The sequence below is a fragment of the Mesoplodon mirus genome, assembly GCF_964341445.2.
Source record: "Mesoplodon mirus genome assembly, chromosome: 13".
NCBI classification, from domain to species: domain Eukaryota; kingdom Metazoa; phylum Chordata; class Mammalia; order Artiodactyla; family Ziphiidae; genus Mesoplodon; species Mesoplodon mirus.
In genome coordinates this window covers 74,717,098-74,738,899 of record NC_138989.1, presented here as the reverse complement: position 1 = coordinate 74,738,899, position 21,802 = coordinate 74,717,098, and the positions used below count along the sequence as shown (strand labels likewise).

Below are 21,802 nucleotides of genomic sequence, written 5' to 3'. Positions count from 1 at the left end.
TGTGAAGATGCAGGCGTATATATATGAGTTACAATTGGGTCACCACCAGGTGAGCTGATTTACCGTACCGCCCCGCAGCCCGGGTTTTCAGGATACCCGTTAACAGCCCCGCGTTAACTAGCAGGGGGCAGGCGCTGATTAACGGCCCCCTTCCGTGTCTCACCTGATCTTCCAGCTCTCACGTGTGTGCGTGGTTTTGAAGCAGCATTAAAGCTGCTCAGGGCAAGAGGATTTACCCCTCCCCCCGCACACCCACCCACCCACCCAGAAAGAGCTGAGGAGAGCTCGTTGCTTGTTCGACCAGAGGACTAAGGGGCTTTAATGAAGACAGACCACGCTCCAGAAATGGTGCAATTTCAGGTTTTAGAGAAGGCAGTTTGGGAGAGCCGCTGGAGCCTTCACCTCCTCCTTCCTCCCTTATTCTGCTAAGGAGAACCGAGGTAGCGGGAAAGGACAATGTAGGCGCTCGAGGGGAAAAGCCAAACATTTGCCTGACCCGAGTCCTTGGAAAGCAACTGACAACAGGAAGGAAGCTTATTAACCCCTCTGCTCCCCCTCCCTTTTCCCGGGGTGAGAATCGACTCCTCCTCCCGGGCGTGCGACCCCGGGGTAAAATGCAAGCGGCCGCCTGCTTTCCGCACCCTGCGCGCGGCGCCCGGCGGAGGAAGAAGCAGGCGGCGAGGGCGCCGCCCCAAGCCGCGTGGAGCTAGTTCGTCTCTTCGGCGTGAACCTCCCGAGCGAGGCGGCCTGGACCCCGCGACCGTCGCGCCGGCTAGGCACCGCAGGCGCCCCATTTCCCAGCCTCTCTTCAGAGCTAGCACTCTGCACCCCAGTCCCTAGCCTAATCCCCCTCAACACCACGGCGGCACCAACCCCGGTGCCTCTCGCAGGTGGCGCAAACGCCCCCGCCCTCGGGCGCCCCCTGCCGGGGAGAGGGAAGGCGGCGGCGGGCGCGGAGGAGCCGGGCGCAGGGCGGGGAGAGAGCTCCGGCGCCGGGAAGAAGCCGGGAGCTTCCCTGATGGTGCCGCCGCCTCCGAGCCGGGGAGGAGCGGCGAGGGGGCAGCTGGGCAAGAGCCTGGGTCCACTTCTGCTGCTCCTGGCGCTGGGACACACGTGGAGCTACCGAGAGGAGCCCGAGGGCAGCGACAGGTAAGCGCTGCCGGTCCCTGCTTGGTGCGCCCCGGCTCTTGGGGTGCAGGCGGTGCCCCTTCCCCCCCACAGCGGTGAGCCTCACGCCCTCGCTTCCCCCGGCACTCAACTGTTCTGACCGACGTTAAACTCTGCTCCCGGGTGAGACCCTCCGCGCCCTTAGCCCTGGCTCCCCCATCTGTGGGTTGGGGCACCGAGATACCCGCGCGCAGCATTCCTGCCGCCCTTCAGTGCCCCGCTTCTTCACCTTTTCTTTCCCTTGGACCTGGGTTCCCTGCGTTGGACCCTCGCCGGGCCCGCTCCTGACCCTGGAGCCCGCTCCGCGCCCGCCTGAGGGGAACCAGCGCCTGGTCGGCGCGCGGGACGCGGACGCCCAACGCGCGTCTGCCCTCCGCTCTCCAGCGGAGAACCAACGAAGTTCTTCAACTTTTTCCACAGAGAAATCTGCTCGGAAAACAAAATCGCCACGACCACATACCCGTGTCTGAAGCCTTCAGGCGAGCTCACGACGTGCTTCAGGTAAGTCTCGGGGCTCCGCGGAGTCCGTCCGTGCGCGCCCGGGCTGTTTGGGGAGGCGGCGCCGCGCAGGAGGGGCTTGGAGATCCGCTCGGGGACCGGGGCCACGGTGGTGGGTGCTGGGTGAGTGCTCCTTGGTGCAAACGCTTTCTTTTCTTTTGCGTGTGGTTTCTGCGCCGGAGCAACGATGGGCAGCTGAGTGGCGGCCGCACCTAGAGTTCGTGCTCTAAGAACCCGAGGGAGGTGGTTTACTGCTTCCTCGAATACTTGCGTGATGGTTGGAGAAAACGTTGAAAGTTTGGTAAAGAAAGCGGGTCGGATGGGGAGTGTAAACAGTGCGGCATAACAAAGGTGAATAGCTGGTCTTGCGTTTTGTTTTGAAAACTTAAAGGCATACAACCAGGAAATCCTTGGTCCTTGGCTATCTTTTGATTTTCTGCTAGGACAGTGTGTAACAGTGTCACGGCCTCTGTGGGCAGGAGGATGTGGGAGGACTGCCGGCCGTCGATAGGGTTAAGTGAAAGCAAAAAGCGTCAAGATGGTTGAGCCACAAGAAGAGGATCAGTCTTCCTGAAAACCCAGCTCACAGAGCCTGGGTACTTGTTAAAGCTAAGCATGAATAGGGCTAGGGACTCAATAGGCTGGAAAATGCTCCCAGGTGGTTCTGATTCTCAGCAAGGTGAATCACTGTTCCCTGCTTGCAATTTTCTGGAGGTGAGGGTTGACTTGTTGTCACCATAGGCTTCTGTGCCAGTGCCCTCATTGGAAGGAGGCACCCACCATAAGCGCTTATGAGTTGCCTGCTTTTTAAAGGTTCTGTGGGAGGTACAGGGATCACACACTCCACCAGACTCCATCTCTGTCTCTGGGAATCATGCACTGTTTGGGGTGCCAGGCTAACTATTGGGTAGTACAAGATAACACAGTAATCCTCAAAAGTGAACTTGAAAGAGAAGGAAGTTGCACTAATGATGTGGTAGCAGATGAATCCTTTGAGCTGTTAAAAAAAAAAAATTTGCATGTGCTCAAAGGTTCAGGTGTAAGTGGTTACAGGGCTGGTCAGTTTAGGGTACAAAGGCACCATCAGTTACATCACGTACCATGCTGCTTAAGTGAAGCAACAGTCAAGTTTTAGCCTTGGGAAGGGCGCCTTCTCTGGGAAGTGGGTGGTGACACTGACGAGACATGTGAGCTAGTGGGGAAGAGGGAGTATGGTTCAGTTGGCAGGTGAAGACTTAGGTTAACTGGGTAAGCAAGGTCGCCCATCTGGAGACCTGGTGCCAGCCCTGTTTCTTCCACACTATTTCTTAGGACCCGTTTTTTTCCCTGTCACCGCAGCATAAAACCTCTAACATGGAACGTATCCCTGAGATGGTTTGCTCGTTTATTTGGTCCCTGAAGGTCAGACTGCACATAAGTCAGTGACAGTTACAGAATGCGTGTCTGATTTTCAGAAACCATTGGTGCCTGATTAGTGTTCTAAGCTGATTTCATTCGTTACGCTGTTACTTGTTATGCTGTTACTATCTTTTTTTAAAACAGAATTTAAAAACGTGTTTTTCTGTACTAAGCCTCTGTAGGAGACATTAGCAGTGTCTTGATATGTTTTCATTAACAGCTACTCAAAGAAACAGCGTATGAGAGCTAATAAAAAGGATATCTTATTTCTAGGAGAAAAGAGCTTAGAGGAGTGGGAGGATGTTTTCAGTTGAAGAAAATGGTAATGGTCCCTGTGAATATTGTTTCTTTGGTTTTCCTTTAAGAGTTCTATGTGTACTTCATTGGTTTTATACAATTGCCATAGTTTAGTATCTTCCCAAACACAGTTAGTTGCCAGTTGCTGCCCCCATTTTGAGCCCCAAGAATGGAGGAACGCTGTGTGCTCTTCGGTTTGTAAAATTTAATTGTCCTGGCCCTGTAGACCCTTGCTACTCCCGGTGTGGTCTGGAAACTGGCACAGGCATCTTCTGGGAGCTTGTATTGTCTCAGGCCCCTGCCCAGAACTCCTGAATCAGAACTTGCATGTTAACGAGATATGTATTAAGCCTTGAAGCGCTGCTATAGAAACCAGTGTCCTCACCGGAGTCATGGTGCAGACCTGTTTGGACAGATCCTCAGGAGCTCAGAGGCCCCTGCAGATGAGTTAGCCCTTCTACCACAGTAACGTAAAATCAGACAAAGAGCCAGCCTTCCAGGAAATCGGACTCGTGGACTGTTGGATGACCCTTAATTAAAGTGAAAGTAACGTAGCAGAGCTACTACGGTTCTGGGAATGCTTTCTGACTGCCTAGAATCCCACTCTTAGCAGATGTCTCTGGTGAATGGCTTTTTGTAGAAGAGAATGCATACCGGAAGTCACTCCTGAATTTATGTTGTCTTTTTTTTTTTTTTTTTTTTTTTTTTTGCGGTACACGGGCCTCTCACTGTTGTGGCCTCTCCCATTGCGGAGCACAGGCTCCAGACGCGCAGGCTCAGCGGCCATGGCTCACGGGCCTAGCCGCTCCACGGCATGTGGGATCTTCCCGGACCGGGGCACGAACCTGTGTCCCCTGCATCGGCAGGCGGACTCTCAACCCCTGCGCCACCAGGGAAGCCCTCACTCCTGAATTTAGAAGGTGGTCTTTTAACACTGGCTTTCGAAAACCCATTGACATGGAGGTATGGTAGATGTAACATCTGATTTGCCATTATTCCTAAAAGTCATATGGAGGCTGAGGTGATATGGAAAAGAGATGGGGTCGGAATACTCTATCCTGGACACCACCACGCTTGTACACTTTTGTTTTCCGTGGTTTTACATAAGCAACACCTTTCCGCTTAAACCTTATATTAAATGAGAGTTGGAGGATTTACTATATATTCACCCAGTGTCCTATGCACTTTACGTACATACAGCTGTAATCCTCAAAGCCACTCTGTAGCATGGGTGTTGCCTCAGTTTTACAGAGAGAACCGAAGCTCGGATTAAGTTCACTTGCCCAGGATCACAAAGTTAATACACGGGAGAGTCGAGGTTCAGACCCAGGTTTGTCTGACTTCAAAGTCTGGGCCCTTTCATCATCCCGGTGGTGTCTACAGATGTGGCTGAACTTTGCAAATCTGGCATCTAAGTAAGGAAGAAAACTATACATTTAGAGGCTATAAACTCGAAAGAAGCAGGTAACTCCAGCAGCCCGTGACCACAGTGGTTTTCTGAGTTACCACTGCTCTTGATCTGTCTCAAACAATTGAGCTTACATTTCCATGTTATACACGACGTTGGTTCCTATATGTATAGCTTTCCTTCCTTGTAGGATTTCGTCGTAATCACAGGGTCTGTCTCTAGGGACTCTACCCCAGTGTGCATTGAGCCAAGTCCCCAAAGCTGATAAAACACTGAGCGAACGCCTTTGGCAGCTTAAGCTTAGAGGGCATGTTTGCTCAGTGTTATACTCTGACATGGAGCGTATTCTTTTACCAGTAGTTAAGATTTCAGAGTGTGTGTGATTTCTCTAGACTCTAAATTTATCCTAGCCAAAGCAAGCCCATAAAGTTATAATGGCATTTACCCCTCTTGTGCCTATTAAAGTTGTTCCTACAAGTTAACTTTTTTCCTCCTTTCCCAGATGACGTAGTTTTTGAACAAAAGGTTTGTGTTTATCTTTTCTTTATGGGGGTCTCATATCAAGAAAGTGATAAAGTCTTTTTAAAAATAAGAAAATGAGTGTAGGAAACATCAAGAAATCAACTTGTATTGAGTGAGCCTGTGTCCAATAAACATGCTAATTAACTCTTTGGATCCATTAATCAATTAAGGACTTGAGCATCTATTATGAGCTTAAGATAGTCCTAGAAAATGCTTGAGCGTAGTCTCTGGTCACGTTTTACAGACTTGATTTTTAGACCGAGGCCTCTAAGGCTGTAACCAGTATACAATGTACATGATTGAGTTCAAAATTGTGTAGTGTATACTATGTGATGGGGAAGAGATTAGAAACAGCTAGGAATGGCTTTATGGGCAAGAGAAGACTTGATTGCCCTTTAACGTGGTTCTTTAACAGAATGTTCGGTGTTGTACTAGCTATGATCTTCAGCTTTGTGGTTCACAGACCTACAAGTAGAGGCTCTCAGCTGTATTTGTCCCATCAGTGCTGTCTCATGAGGGTCATGTTCCCATGGGAAATAATGACATGGGGATGCAAAAACTCCCACTTAAGATTTGGCAACACTGTTGCATTATCTCAATTAAAATGTGGAAGTTGACATATTTCTGCAAATATGTTTACTTGCAAATTGGAGAGCAATAAGTTCGCTTAATTAGAGCAGCACCACCAGAGGGAGAGCCCCGGACTTTAGCTGAGTCTCCATTGGAGGAAGGGCTGGAGAATGTGCTATCTGGCAGGTTCCTGGGTCCCTACACAGGGCTTTGATGTCAAAACACCCATAGTAGAAACTCTCTTCCCCAGTTTGAATTCCAGCTCTACTGCTTCTGTGACCTTGAACATTTCTCAACCTGTGTGCTCTAGTGTTCTCCTTTAAGTAAGTGAGGATCACGTTAGTACTGCGGTTATAGGTTACAGTGAAGATGTAAATGAGTTGACATACATAGGAAGCGCTCAGCGAATGCTGCCTCTCAGGCTCGCTGCTGTGTCTCCCCAAGTCTGGCGTGGTGAGTGCGCAAGCTGGGTGCTCAGTAGACATCTGCTGAGTTTTGAGCTTTACAGTAGACATTTTTGAAAGAGCACGTTCAGACCCTAGCCAGAAACCCTGAGGGTGTTTATAGCAGTCACACGTCAGCTGTTTTTAGTTGCCTCTCCAAATGTAGGCTGGCCCAGAAATCTAGTGCCTTGGGAAAATCATCAATACAAAAAGGATATCTTTTGCTTCCTGCCTCCTACCTGACTACACGATGTCCTCTATTCACGTAAGTATAAAAGCAGGCAGAAGGCATAGTTTACCCCATTTTAGAGACTCTTAGAGATTTGCCCCTTGTCCAGGGTCATGAAGGGTCTTATTGGCAGAGACAAGACTAGCGATTAGGTCCTCAGCCCAGTTCTGGTCCCTCCCTTCTCCCTCCCCGTTCTGTGGCCAGCATAGCTTAGAACCCGCTCTGAGGGCAGCTCTGAATCACTGTTCGCTTATTCAGGGCTTGTGGGACCCCTTTAAGAAAGCACTTGTATCTTCATGACCACTGTCCATATTCCAACCATAAGGAGGAAGTAGTCCAAATGTTGTGAAGAACAGCAGGGGACGGATGGGGTGGCTTCGTGCAAAACTGCCTGAATCACAGATAAGTTGGAGGCAGCCTCACGTTTCCCTGTTAGACCCTCTCTCCCACTGGATGGTTAGCTTGCTGAGCACCTGGTTCCTCTGTCCTTTCATCCATGACTGTAGCCTCAGAGGCTAGCCCCGTGCCTGGACAGGGTCCATACACATTGTCGCGTACACAGGACTCGGTGGATGAATGTTAATGTTATAAGTAAACAAGGAGATTTGACCGAAATCTTTTAGGTCTTCCCGAACTTCTCTTGCTATCAGAGTACGCCTGCTATCTTTAGCTGAGTTTCTTTCTTCTAGAAACCGATTCCTTAACTTCTGAGCTGCTGCCATGGTTTGCATTAGTTCCCACCTTGACCTGTTAAGCTTTAATTGCTAATGTGTTATAGGTGCTGATTCTGGTGGTTCTATAGCTCATTCCATGGACTTGTTACTTTAAATAATACCTGAAGAGGATGTGGGCAGTCCTGCCCAGTGTGTTGATTGCCCTGTGGACACTGGCTTTGAAGTGGTGGTGGATGTAGTTTTAAAGGGGATCTCGCTCCCTACCCACACCCTCTTCTTTAGCTTGAGCAGGTGTCTGGAGAGAGGGGAGGGTGGAGGATGTTGGCCCAGGCAAGGTTCTTTCTCACTTTTCACTCATTCTCTAGGGAACAAGACAAAAGGGTAGGAAACAACTAACAACTGGACTGGCCATAAAAGGCCATGCTTTCACTGGTGTCCTTTGAGACCGGGTCCAGTTGCTACTCATTGTGCCCAAAGTTGTTGATGCCTGACTTGCTACATTCACTTCCCTTCATCTTTTCTAAGTGAAGCTGTGGGGGGGATGCACCTGGAAAAAGCAAATATGCTCTTTTTTCTAGAATACCCTATTTTCTCAGATGGTAGTTTGCATTCCAATCGGTAGTTTAAGTTCAGTGGTTCACCTTCCGCAAACTTACTACCTTGCTGTGCAGTGGGACCCTCGCTGCTTCTGTGCGTTAGAGGGTCTGCTGATTCGGGGCATTGCTGACTATCCAGTGAACGAAGGTCTCCATTCTGTATCAGCTTATTGCTTTTTATTTGGGGGGTGAAAAGGTAATCAGCTGTAACATCTGCAGTTTCTCTTCTACCAGCCAGGTTCTTTTCCATAAAAGCCATTTACCAATTTCAAAGTTTTACCAGCGATTGTGTTCCTTATTCAGAGCTTGCTCTGTGCCGAGCACATTCTAGGCACCCAGAATACATATGTGAGTAAGTCGGGGAAAACCCCCCAAACCTCTGCCCTCATGGAATGTATGGATTTTAATTCAATTTTTTTTTTTTTTTCAGTAAAGGAATTTCGAGCCAAGGATGTCCTTGGGGACGTTTGTTAGATGATTATCTTTGGCACACATCCGATGTCACATTTGGGGAGACTAAGAGCTTAATTTCCTGTGGCCCAGCTGTATCTTTTCAGCAAAAGAAACCCCATGGCTCCAGGCAGGGACACGAGAACCCGGGGACGGTGGTAACTAATGTGTTTTTCTTCTCCTAGCAGGAAGGGAACTAACACGTGCCACAAGTCCCTTCTAAGAATTATTGGAATGTGAAAGCATTCCAAAGAGAAGGCCAATTCTCTGTGTGTCCTGTGAGACAGCTCAGAATGGGCCAACTAGGAACAGATACCTCGTGTGGACCCGGTTCGCCTCAGCCTAGGTTGCCCCGTGTTTGCCAACAGTAACTTTTAAGCAGAGTGTTGAGAGAAGGCGTGCCCCTCCTGCATTCCTCGACTCTAATAACCCATTACGGGTCTGTGTTCATAAATGCACCTGAACTGTATCGACAACTTGTTTACGTCCTGAAGTACCTGTATAGGGTCGGAGTGGTGTTACCTCTACATGTTTAATCCCAGTCAAGCAAAGTACATCTTTCTAGCTTCAAGGTATGATTCATGTGAGTCAAAACTAGGTGTGAGAACTTGCAAGAACAACTCTATTGCCTCCTTGTTCCGTGTGTTAGGACGTGAACTAGGTCATCTTTCCATGCCCTTCATGACTTCAGAAACTTGGACCACGTCCATTCTAGCCTTAGCCATTCGCAACCTTTCCACCCCTTGGCCACTGCTCTGGGGTGTTCTCTGATATCTGCCCGTGCTGGTGTGAGGCCCCCATCCTTAGTCCTCTGGGAACAGAAGGAGCAGCTGTCAGTGGCTGCTGGTACAGAGAACTGGTGGGAAGCTGGGAGAGCTCTCTGCACTGGGATCTGGCTCGGAAAGTTTGGTATAAAGCAGGGATTGGCCAAGTAGGGCAGGTGGCATGTCTTTATATGACCCATGATCTAAGAATGCTTTTTACCTTGGTTAAAGGGTTAAACTGCACAACAGACCTTACTTGGCCCCCCAAACCTCAGATATTTACTGTCTGGCCCTCTTCAGGGAAAGTTTGCCAACTTCTGAAGTGCTGTCTTAATACAAAGACTGGGAGTGGAGTTCTTCATCCGTATGTGACCTCATCCACAGGTCTGAGTCCTCAAGGGGGCAACCTTGAGGACATTTAAGCTGCTTCCTCTTTGGGGCCTTTGCCTTTGTATTGCCTTACTGTATCTGGGTCTCTGGCCTGAGCATCTTTTCATTGTGACTTGATTTCCTGATCTCAAGGCATCAACCATAGTTATTGTTGAGCTGGAACTTTATTTCCAGTCATCTTCCCTTACATGATTCTCTAAGTGAATGTAACTTGTCGGGATGTTTTTAAGAAGCGGATTTTACTGCAACTAGTTAAGTGCTGACTTACTGCTGCTTTTCTGTGTGTTCCCAGACGGGCCTTCCTTGCCAGCTGAGTAATCCTTGGATTGCCTTGGCTCCTTGCCCACCATTCTTAATTCCATATGTCCTTAATTCCCAACTTGTGTAGTGATCGTCACATGCTTTGACTCAAAGCCAACTCTCCATAAACTTGTTCGTTTTGAATTTCTACACTGGAAGGCCTCACGTTCAAAAATCAAATGAGAGTATATATTTTATTGGAGGAACACACATCTAGAGAAAGTTATTTTCAATGAAGAGTGTCCTAAATCAGTGTTGCAACATTTCACTTTTCCTTTTACGGCTAAAAAGCATCATAGGTCGGCTCAGTTGCACTGTGCACAACATCAGTAATTAAACTTTTGAACTTAAACTCTGAACTGCCTTTTTCAGTGCCAGCTCTTTGATTCCATGGAGATTACGGAGACTCCTAGCGTGATGCCTTTCGACACTGAGGGTGGGGACAAAGTAGTGGAGAAGGAAAGGACTACTGAAATACTCCGAGGAGAGAGAGGGAGAGTCTACTGGTATTTTGGAGAAGGGAAAGGAGGAGAATGTTGGAATGCACCACTTGACACATTAGGGAGATTAAGAAATGCCCTGGGGGATAGCAAAGAAGAAAATTATAGGTATAAACACTTGATAAGGAATAGAGAGTATTCTATGGAGATGAAGTCGGGGGAGAAAAAGATGTGGATATTAGTCATGTAGGAGCCTCTGACCTTGGTAACAGCCGTTTTAATGGACTCAGCTGAATGGAGGTTAAATGAAAGGCAAACTAAGCTTATAAAGGTCAACAGATTGACAAATGCACTTTTTGTAACGTCCTGTGTGTGTTCAGCACTGTTCCTTCAGAGGTTGGAGGCCGTCGAAAAGCCAGTGCGGAGACCAGGCTGTGACTTCCCCTCCACCTCTCCCCTCTCTTTGCTTCCACTTGGCCTTGCTCTTGGTAACGTGTCCGTGTGTCACTCTGGAATTTTCCTATAGTGAAACGACTCACGGCTTCTGTGGTGAAAAATTACAGGTCAGAGTGGAGGTTGGCTTCCTGGGAGCCCAGCAAGACCACAAGGCTGTTCATTGGAGGGCAAGGTCATTGCCTAAAAGATGCACTGGAATTTAGTTCTGGCCGATTCTGAAAGGTTAGAGGAACCTAGAATGTAACATCAATGGGGTTGTATCTCTGAGAAAGTTTGGCTGAAGGATTTTAATTCTGTAAAAATCAACTTTAATATTATGTCGGTTTTCTGGAAATCACTCCTGCCCATCAGCTGGGAGGGCATAGGGAAAGATAAGTGTGAGGCTCTGCCTAAAATCTACTCGGTCACTTTAATCAGGCTGCATTTTCTACCTGGAACACAGGTGAGAGGAGGGGAGGGAAAAGGGGGGTGGGTCTGGGGGAACTTTGAATGCAAAAGCAGAGATCACGGAGAAACGCAAGCTCGTGTGCGTTCCTCTGGCGGCCCTGTGTGAAGGCTTGCTGTCAGGAACTAGCTTGTTCTGTGAATTCTCAAGTCCCAGAGCAGGTGTGTGGCGGAGCCAGACAGGCTGACGCCAGAGCCTGTTGTTAACCACTAGGCTCCTCTGAAAAGCCTGACAACTGGTTACCTTGCCTGCTGCCAACCATAAATTAAAGAGACCTTTAGACAAGGGAAGGAGGATGCTAGAAATAAGGATGTCCGTCCTGCTGGTAAAAAACATAAGTCAGACAAGTTATCAAAAGTAGACACGTGAACCAGCCACCCGTCCTGCCCCATGTTAGTTTGCCGGGAACGCCTCGGCAGACTACCATAGACTGGGAAGCTTAAACAAGAGACTTACTTGCAGTTTTGGAGGCTAGAGGTCTGGGACCAGTGTGGTGGCAGGGTTGATCCCTTCTGAGGCCTCTCCTTGACTTGCAGGTGGCCGTCTTCTCTCTGCGTCTTCACAAGGTCTTCCTTCTGTACTTGTCTGTGTCCTAATCTCTTCCTCTTAGAAGGATACCACTTCATAGGGCATTAGAGCCCATTCTCATAACTCATTTTAACTCTGGCCTATTTAAAGCTTTGATCTCTAAATAATCACATTCTCCGGTACTGGTTTTAGGACTTCAATGTGTAAGTTTTGGGAGGACACAATTCAGCGCATCGTATCCCCCCACCAAAAAAGCCCAGCACACGCTGGGGCCATGTGATAAAGGGGACGGTTTTCATACACACTGATTTCCATGGGCATCACTGTCCACATGGTGACCCTGAGTTATCCAATGAAATTAAAGTACCGTTAATACCACTGAAGAAGAAAAACATGAAACCATAATGTTGTTTGTAATGATCCCTTCTGTGGTAACTCCTTCTCTAGCTAAATGATGGAGGCTGTGATCTGTTCTAACTCCCTACATCAAGACATCACTGTTGTAAATGCTGAGGCCCCCCCACCCCAGACCTACTGAATTAGAATCTGCATTTTAACAAGCGTCCCTAGGTGTCTCCTACGCACATTAAACTGAGAAGCATTGTCCTGATCATCACTGTACCGTTCCGGGACTCCTTCCTCATACATGGCTCTTCTTTGCTTCCTACTTGCAAAACACTGCCTATGGCTTTACAGCCTAGACTGCTCTTGGAATCACCTGGTGAGCTTTAAAAAAAAATTCCATCTTCGAGATTGTTGGTACCCTAGACCAGTTTCATCAAACTCTGGAGGTGGGTGCCAGACATTGGAAATTTTTGAAGCTCCTTGCATGATTCCATTATGCAGCCAAGGTTGAAAACCTTGGAGCAGAAAGCAAAAGGGGGTGAGCCACCTGATTCCTTGCCAATGGAGAAATGGTCCCTGTTTCTTCCTCCTTTGGCCATTAGGCGTGGGTCCTCATGTCTTGTGCAGTTACTGCAGGTCCATGCCCCTCGGCAGGGAAATGTACAGCTAGAGCTCGTGTTGGTGCCTGGCGTCTCCTACTTCTTCTGTCGGGTCCTACTTTTTCCCTCCTGGCATCACCTTTCTCTTCTGAGTTGGATGGTTCGAGGGCAGTCGGGAGAGTGATGAAGTGGACTGAGGTGGATCAAGAAAGGTGGTCCATTCCTCATGAGCGTTGTGTTTCTTAAGCTGATCAGTCCTAAATCCCCTGGTGCACATTCCATCACTTTTCATTTCCTATTGCAGCCTCTCAGCTTGGTGTCTGGAGCTACTTGGTGACCTTTGTTGAATTTTTTAAAAAATGTTTTGTTGCTGCACTGCATGAACTTTCTCCCAAGATACAAACATGGCTCAGCATATTATAAATGAAAGCTTTTCAGTGTCAAGCTGTGTCTTTCTTTCCTTGCAAGCATCAAACACACACTATTTTTTCTACTTAGTGTGATAGGAAATCTATGTGCTGGCAGATTCTCTTCCCATTCCGTTTCTGTGTTCCTCTTCAACTCTTCAGGCCTCCCCTCTGGTAACTGAAGAAACTTCTCAACCCCCAGCAAACACAAGACTTTTTCTAGGTTTGCGTTAACTTTGTGCAAAACTAAACAATGTGCTCTGTGGTTTGACTGCATAGTTATCACCTAAGCCCTGTATATACCATATGGCCGCAAACCAGGCAGTCCCCAAGTAGGTCCATATGGAGTGCATCGTTACGTACGTGTACAGTAAGTCCCCTACATATGAACGAGTTCCCTTCTGTGAGCACAGAAGACCAGTTTGTAACTCCAACAAAGTTAGCCTAGGTACTCCAGTAACACAATCGGCTATATAGTACTGTACTATAATAAGTTTACAATACTTCTCACACAAATAATATATAAAAACAAGCAAACAAACAAAAAATGTATTTTTAATAGGAATAGAAAAGAATTTTATTTGAGCCTGAGGACTATAGCCCAAGAGACACAAATTTAAGAAGTACTTAAACTGTGTTCCACCTGACTGCAAAATGGGGGAGGCTTATGTAAGCAAAAATCACCAAGTTACAGTTAGTCACATGAGTCATCGATCAAGAATCATAATTGGAGCTGGCAGAAGTCAGGATGCTTGTCAAATAAGGATTGGTTGGGGTCTGAAGTGGTTGCACAGGTACAAGGGGAGACCTTGAGACCTAGGCAGCTGCTAGCAGATATTAAGAACGGCTGATGGTATCCTTGAGTCTGATACAGCTCAGAGAATTCAAGTTCTCAGTGATACAGGAACATGTCTGAAAGCACATCCATGATGGCCATCCGGCTCCATTTTGAGTGCCTGAACCACAGTTTATTCCCTTTTGATTTTTAAATGGTTAAATCAGATTTTAGTGGTTAAATCAGATGTACAATGCCTGTTTGACAGGCCAGAAGACAGGCTGTTGTAGTTAGCATAAAGGTCAAGCCAAACCATGTGTAAGCCAGAATGGCTTCCCATACCTGTGACAGTTTCTTCCATCACTGGGTAAGATGGGAAGCCATCGGAGGTTGGGAAGTAAGGGAGTAGCAGGATCTAATTTAACCTTAAAATAAAAGTCTCCCCAGCTACCGAGCAGAGACTCACTTGTGGGCCTTTCTCAGCCGTGGAAAAGAGGCTTTATTTTCAGGAATTGCACAGGAAACCACAGATCTGAAGAAGTGTGTCAGTTATGGTTTCCAGGGGACAAACACGCCTGGGTAAAAGTAATCAGTTAAGTAGCACTTATTTTGAGAGTTGATAGCAAAGAATTATTGAAGAAAAAGCAACAGTAGTCGCATTTTTAGCCTGGTTTTGTGAAGGATGTAGCAAGACGTTTGTGAAAACCGAAGAAGCCCTCGATACCTTTCTCCTTGGATATACATGTATTTCTAGCTCAGAGAAATTCTATATAATTTTGACAAATTCATTCTCCTGAAGCTGTCAAAAAATTAAGTCTTATTTTAGTTCTCCCTAAAAGTACTAAAATTGGCAGGACTAAGTACTGTCGTCAGAATATACAGGTTAACATATATCCTTATTCCTTTGGGATCTTCTTGACCCATTGTAGAAGCCCTGGTTCTTCATTTTTATCAAGGGCAGAACTACCCAGTTTCTAAAAATAGGCTGGATTAGGAAAAAAATACCCAGAGCAAAAACTTTGCTCTTCTTGATGTAAGAGACACCAGTTAGGGGAGGGTATCTTCTCGCTTGGAGTCAGACAGCTCAAGTGTTCAAGTATTCATCGGCAAACACTTTCTCTTAATTTTCTCCACACTAAAGAACATGGTCCGTGTGGATAGCCATATGAAGATTAATAATCTCATACTATGTAGTATGAACTACTACACGAGGACTAAAACATTCTTAATCTTACGGTACCTTGAAAAGTACAGTACAACAGCTGGCATCCAGGGGCTGGCATCGAGTGAACAGGCAAGAAGAGTTACTGACTGGAGGAGGTGGGAGATGGTAGAGCTGAAGGATCGTTAGCCCTAGGAGATAGGGCAAGCTGCCATTTCACGCCTGACGATGATGGCACCGGTTCTGGTTCCTTGCTGCATTCAATTCTATCTACCCTCTTAAAAAAACGATCCAGTGATGTCTGGGTAGTAGCTTTCCTCTTTTCTCATCATAGATGACATCCTGGGTTTGAAATAAAGATACTGTACTACTGTACTCTATATAGTACTGTACAGTAAAGTACTCAAAAGCACAACCACTTGTAGGGGATGCACGCACGTGACAGTGTATGCCAGACACGTGAACTAACTTACACGACTGGACATGGGAATGTGTGAAAGTTCGCAACTTGTATGTAGGGGACTTACTGTAATTGCCATTCTGTTCAAAAAGAAAGATGCAGTCATGCTGATTAAATCATAGAAATAGAAGTTATTATAAATTAAGGAAATATAATTGCATTTCCTGGGTAGATGTGCTTCTGAGGTTCTTAATGACGGATTTCTTTGAATTGGAGGCTGGCAAGACACGACGTGGTTCCTAAGTGACCTGAGTTCTTAAACTTCCAGAGTCTGTGACAGCATGATGAGTGTGGCAATCTATTAGAAAGGATATAATAGGAACGGGTATTTAAAACCTTAGGCGAAGATGTGAAAGGATGCTGACAATTCACTAGGCATGTCTACCACCCCAACTATCTTCGAGTCCTTTCCCAGAGACCCCTAGTGTTTGGGAAACACATTTCCAGGTCATGGCTCACATGAAAATGATCATCTGTGGAGGACACCTTGAGGTCAATGACAAAGGATGCTTAAGGCAGGAGGCTCTGGTCCAGGAGGCTTTGGCAGTCCCAACTGCCACTCTGGTGTGCCAGAGCAGGAGGGGTTGAGGTCTTGGCACACCTGGAGCCATTTCTGAGCAGTCACTGCTGCTGGGATGGGGGGGTGCACCCATGGGGATGCTCCAGTGTAGACAACCCCCGTACAGTGTTTGGCCATCAAGCTGTTTATTCAAGCTGTACCTCCGAATTTTGCCTCTCCAGTGACTCCTTTCTTGGCTGTTATTAAAAAACACAATTTCTCCTGTCCATCCTTTAAAATAGGACTTGCATCATCTTTAGGCTGTTTATTCATCCCTTAGCTTATACACAGCTTGACTCTGGATGGTCCTGACACACTTGGTATGTGCTCATACGGGTACCTTTGATGCGATGGAAGCCTTAATTTGGGGAAGCCCATGGTGCTGCAGGGACCATATTTAACTCCTCTTGTCCTGAAGAGGTGAAGGTTTCATCCATACTTCTTAGGACTCTGCAACTGAGAGGCTTGGCTCCCAAAGGAAATTGCCATCATGAAGATGAGGGGAAAACACCTTCTTGGAGAAGTGTGTAAAGGAAGAATTGTGCTTTCTAGTTACTACAAAAGAGCGCAAGAAAGAGGTAATTGTCTCTTTTTAAAACTTTACCTTTTTGTATATGACAGCGATACTTGCTCTTTACGTGTTTTACGTCATGAATGACTGGGAACTGGAGATCCTCCATACTCTTGCTCCTCCAGGATAATGAAAGCCAAGGGACTGGAGTGTATTTTCCTGATCTTTTCTGTGCCTTTACTAACGGACATACTTGAAGTTATTACTTGCGGACATAACGTAGTTATTACTTACAGAAACAGGTTTGTTCTGCAGTTGCTTTTTTCACGTAACAATAGGTAAAGAACACTTACCATTACGTGGAATGCTAACTCATTTTTACCACATAGTGTTTTTATTGTATGGATGCATCCTAATTCATCTCTTCACTGGAGAGCTTCTTATTAAGCAGTTAGCAGATGCTGAGGGTTTTGGTGGGTTCAGGCTTTCCATTTAAGATGCAAATTTCAAATATATCAAGTTTTACCTAAACGAATCAGGAGAGAAGAATCTAGAGTCACCAGATAGCATTTTGCTCTGGAAGCTGCAGGACATGGCCTTTAGTGTACAGCTCTGTTGCTGCCCTCCTAGGATTCCTGTAACCCTCTGGCTCTGGTCCTAGGTGTGGATGGTGGGGCTTTGATCGGGTTCCTTCTAGCTCTGGTGGTCTGTGACTGATCACTCCCTTCCTCAAGGAGAGCTGAGCCAAAGGAAGCCGGCTTCGTTTATAGCCCAGGGGATTTGCTTGACCTGAAGATACTGTGGGACAGTCTGGATACTTACCTCTAATCAGCCTGAAAAGCAAGATAGCCATCTGTGAGCTGTCATCTCTTAAATGCCTTTGGTAGTTTGTCTTACCCCAGTTACTTAATTAAAGAGAAAAAAAGTCTTTTTACTCTCCAGGTATATACTGTTGAAAGTGAGGTCCTCTTTGCTGCAAGCGCATGCTGGGTGAGCACAGGGGTCCATCTTTCTCTGCACAAGTGTTACGCTCTCTCCCTACTCCCGCCACCGCTGTTGGCTTTTCCTTCTGCTTTCTTTCCAGGTGTGCTGCCCCACAGACTAAGGAGGGTGAAGTATCAATTTCCTCTCCTAAGGCAGAGCCTTACTCCCATGGTGGACCTCCCCCTTTCTAGAAAGGAGAAATTGTTTAACTTGGGGAGACATGGTAATAAAAATGGGAAGGAAAGGTGACCTCAGGTGAGAAGGCTTTCTCATAAAATCTCCTTCACATCTTTTATCCTAACGTACTGGGCTTAATATTTGTCTTAAAGTTACACAAAAATTTTATTACAAACATATTTCAACACATGTATATCCTCTGGAGTTTATTTTTCCAAGGGTCCTTGTAAAGGCTTCACGTGCTAAGTGGCCTGCTGCAGCCGAGTTGCCAGTATGATCATGCTGCTCTCCTCGTTCTGGCTCCATATTTGGCTCTGTCTGGCCAAGGGGAATAGAGAGATGATGAAACAAGGCCGTTAGCTACATAATTTAGATTAAGGGCTTTTTTTGGGTGTGTTTGTTTCAGCCAGATTTACCCACGTGAAAGGATGAGGCTTCTCTCGAATTACCCAGATAATGATCAGATTTTTAATACCCTTCTCCATGCTTAGGTGGTCCTAGTTTTTAACAAAATGGTATCACACTTGAATTTTGAACTAAATCAACAGGCTCCTCATTAATTTGAAGCTTGATTTTTTTTTTCTGCTCATTTTCTCCTGCACCCTAGCTTGCCTTGTCCACATCCTTTTTTTTTTTTAACATTTTTATTGGGGTATAATTGCTTTACAATGGTGTGTTAGTTTCTGCTTTATAACAAAATGAATCAGTTATACATATATCCCCATATCTCTTCCCTCTTGCGTCTCCCTCCCTCCCACCCTCCCTATCCCACCCCTCTAGGTGGTCACAAACCACCGAGCTGATCTCCGTGTGCTATTCGACTGCTTCCCACTAGGTATCTATTTTACATTTGGTAGTGTTTATATGTCCATATATATACTACCACTCTCTAACTTTGTCCACATCCTTTTTTTTTTTTTTTTTTTTTTTTTTGCGGTACGCGGGCCTCTCACCGCTGTGGCCTCTCCCCGTTGCGGAGCACAGGCTTCGGATGCGCAGGCTCAACGGCCATGGCTCACGGGCCCAGCCGCTCCGCGGCATGTGGGATCTTCCCAGACCGGGGCACGAACCCGTGTTCCCTGCATCGGCAGGCGGACTCCCAACCACTGCGCCACCAGGGAAGCCCCTGTCCACATCCTTTGGAAAGAGTTTTTGTTAGGGTGGGGTTGTAATTTGGATGGAAATAAATCTCGATGGCAGCCTTTGCTTTTCAGTGTACTTTACTTGCATTGTAGTCATAAAGAAACTGTGCAAACTTACCTTTTTTGGAAGATGAGGAAAAGCTGACCATATTTTCCTTCGATGTATTTAATTATGAAAACTTCAAGTAACTCTACGAGAAAATGTCCATGTGCTCATCAGTAATTAAGCTTTTGCACCATTTGCTTTATCTTTTATTTTCTAAAGTATATTAAATCCCAGACATGTCATTTTACCACAATATATTTTAGTATTCATCCCTAAGAGTTTTTTCACACTGCTAAAATGTCGCCATACCCCAAAGTTTTAAACATCCCCCCACAATAAACTCTGGGTTTTGTGGAGTTCTCTCTCTCGAGTTAAGTCATATGGATGAGGGGGTACTTCTGTCACCACTAATGATCTTACTTTTGAACAGGTGTGTGTATTTCTGAGCGTTTCTAGGATAGAAATCCCGTACTGTACCTAGCATGCCACACGGCAGCACTGTTTGTAGTGGGACGGAACTCTGAGGCCATGGCCCGTGGATAGTCAGTCAGTTTCACAAGTATTGTGACATTTTATACTTACCTGTATTTATGTTTTACTTACATTTAGGGTTTAGGGGCCTTTTAAACCCAAATGAACAGGCCTTTGAAATTTAAAAATTTTTTACAGTTTTTAAAGGTTACTTTCCGTTTACAGTTACTACACAATATTGGCTCTATTCCCCATATTGTACAATACATCCTTGACCCAATAGTTTGCACCTCCCCTGCCTCCCCCTGCCCCGCCCCGCACACACACTGGTACCCACTAGTTCTCTATATCTGTGAGTCGTCTTTTTTTTTTAATGTCATTTATTTATTTATGGCTGTGTTGGGTCTTCGTTTCTGTGCGAGGGCTTTCTCTAGTTGTGGCAAGCGGAGGCCACTCTTCATCGCGGTGCGCGGGCCTCTCACTATCGCGGCCTCTCCCGTTGCGGAGCACAGGCTCCGGACGTGCAGGCTCAGCAGCCATGGCTCAGGGGCCCAGTTGCTCCGTGGCATGTGGGATCTTCCCAGACCAGGGCTCGAACCCGTGTCCCCTGCATCAGCAGGCAGATTCTCAACCACTGTGCCACCAGGGAAACCCGAGTCATCTTTTTTTGAACAGACCTTTCTTTGCACTATTTTTTGGTGGCAAAATTGTATTCACTGACACTCAGTACATTAGCTTCACTAATAACAAAAACAAAGCAACTTAGATTTTCTGAAATGAAAGGGAGCCATACTTGTTCTTTTGTCTTTATTATTCTGATGTCGTCTATTCATGTACCTTTTCAATGTTTTGTTAAAACATATTTAAAATCAATGGTATAATTTATTCTCTGCGTAGTTAACATGTTACATACGTGATAGTTTTAAATATTTAAATTACACCAAGGCTGGTAAGACAAACAGCGGGCCCTCAACCCCTCTCAGACCTTCCTGTCCCACAGAAACTGTTCCAGTTTTTCAACCTTATTCTTCTGAATTTTTGCATCCATACCTCTAAATAAACTTGTATTACAGCATAATTTATTTTAATTTCCGGTACTGTCTTTTGACTTCCCTCTATGAGAGGAGAGAGCTTGGCTGTCAGCCACCATCCACACTTATTTCCCCTCTTTGCATCGTCTCAGTATAGTTGTGGATAGATTGGTTTTCGTTGTCTACGTTATGACTGCAGAGATGATATTGACATCTCATCCCTACTTGAACGCTGTGACTCCTCTTTTTCCTACTGTATTTTGCCTTTCCTATAATTCATAATTGTCCTATGTTTTGCCTTTAAAAAAAAAAAAGTATAGAAATACGAGGCCAACCTCCAAGCTGCCCTCATTTGTATAAAGTGCCTCTCAGTATAGTCAAACTTAATAGGTGTCCTATCGTTTCAACCATCTTGAAGAAGTTCCTCTCCAAACCTCGAGGTCTGCTGTGATCCAGACTGGTTTCTCTAAGCCTGTTGTGGCCTCAGGAGTTCCCTTACTGTCTGTGAGCCTGGGAAATGTCTCTCTGGTGTCAGGTTCCAGGTTTCCTGGATCCCATATTTTCCCCTTTCCTGATTTACTCCTTTCGGTGGAGCATCTAGTCTAACACTTCCCTGAGAAAGGGTCTTGGGAGGAGTATTTTTTTGGGGGGGTTGGCAATTCATGCATCCAACCGACTTGGTCTCTGCCGGATGCCTTTATGACATTTCAAAGGTAACACATCCAAACAGACTGATTTTTGACTCTCCTTCCCCACTCCCGACACACACCTGCTGCCCTCACTTGTGGTGCTAATACCCGGTGAGTTGCTCTAGACAGAAATGCAGAAGCAGTTTTAGATCATTGCTTTTCACATCCTCTGCCTCCAGTCTCTCATCACATATATTCGAATCTGGGCTCTGTCTCCACTGCTACCATCACCTTTGGCCTGAACCACTGCAGCTCTTCTTGTTGCTTCCTGTCCTGTCTCTTACAGTCCGTTCCCGTGCAGCAGAAAGTGAGGTCCTGAACCTTATAACAGATGGTGTCCAACCCAGGTTTAAAGTCCTTCAGTGCCTTCTCATTACCCTCGAAACAAAATCTCTACTCCTCAGCCAAGGCTGTAAGGCCCTGAGTGATCTGACCCCTGCTTGTCCCCCGTTGTCATATGTTATCCTTCCTCAGTTTAGCTCGGTCTCCTCCTGTCTTGGAATGACCGTCTTACTTGTCTCAGCTTGTTGCTCATTCTGGTCCCTCTGCCTGGATAAAAGGTCTTCCCCTTGCTTTTTATTTATTTATTTATTTATTTATTTATTAGTTTCTGCTTTATAACAAAGTGAATCAGTCATACATATACATCTGTTCCCACATCCCTTCCCTCATGCATCTCCCTCCCTCCCACCCTCCCTATCCCACCCCTCCAGGCAGTCACAAAGCACCGAGCTGATCTCCCTGTGCTCTGCGGCTGCTTCCCACCCCCTTGCTTTTTAAAAAACCACTAATCCCAGCTTCCAATAACTCAGAATTCAGTGTCACCACCTCTGTGAGATGTTTCCCAAGCCCCCTACTTACAAATACAT

General features: G+C 46.3%; 1 protein-coding gene across 2 annotated transcripts in view; it reads left to right on the top strand.

The window, feature by feature from the left end:
* Nucleotides 1-471: 471 nt before the first annotated feature.
* CCBE1 (collagen and calcium binding EGF domains 1) overlaps nt 472-21,802 on the top strand; it is a 237,552-nt gene continuing 216,221 nt past the window's right edge. Inside the window, exons 1-2 of one of the 2 annotated variants that reach the window (XM_082640749.1) lie at nt 472-1,149; nt 1,588-1,668. In XM_082640749.1, coding sequence (XP_082496875.1) covers nt 1,019-1,149; nt 1,588-1,668 — 212 coding nt within the window. In that variant the 5' untranslated portion in view covers nt 472-1,018. The remainder of the gene's footprint in view (nt 1,150-1,587; nt 1,669-21,802) is intronic. The other variant, XM_082640750.1, reaches the window with a different exon arrangement.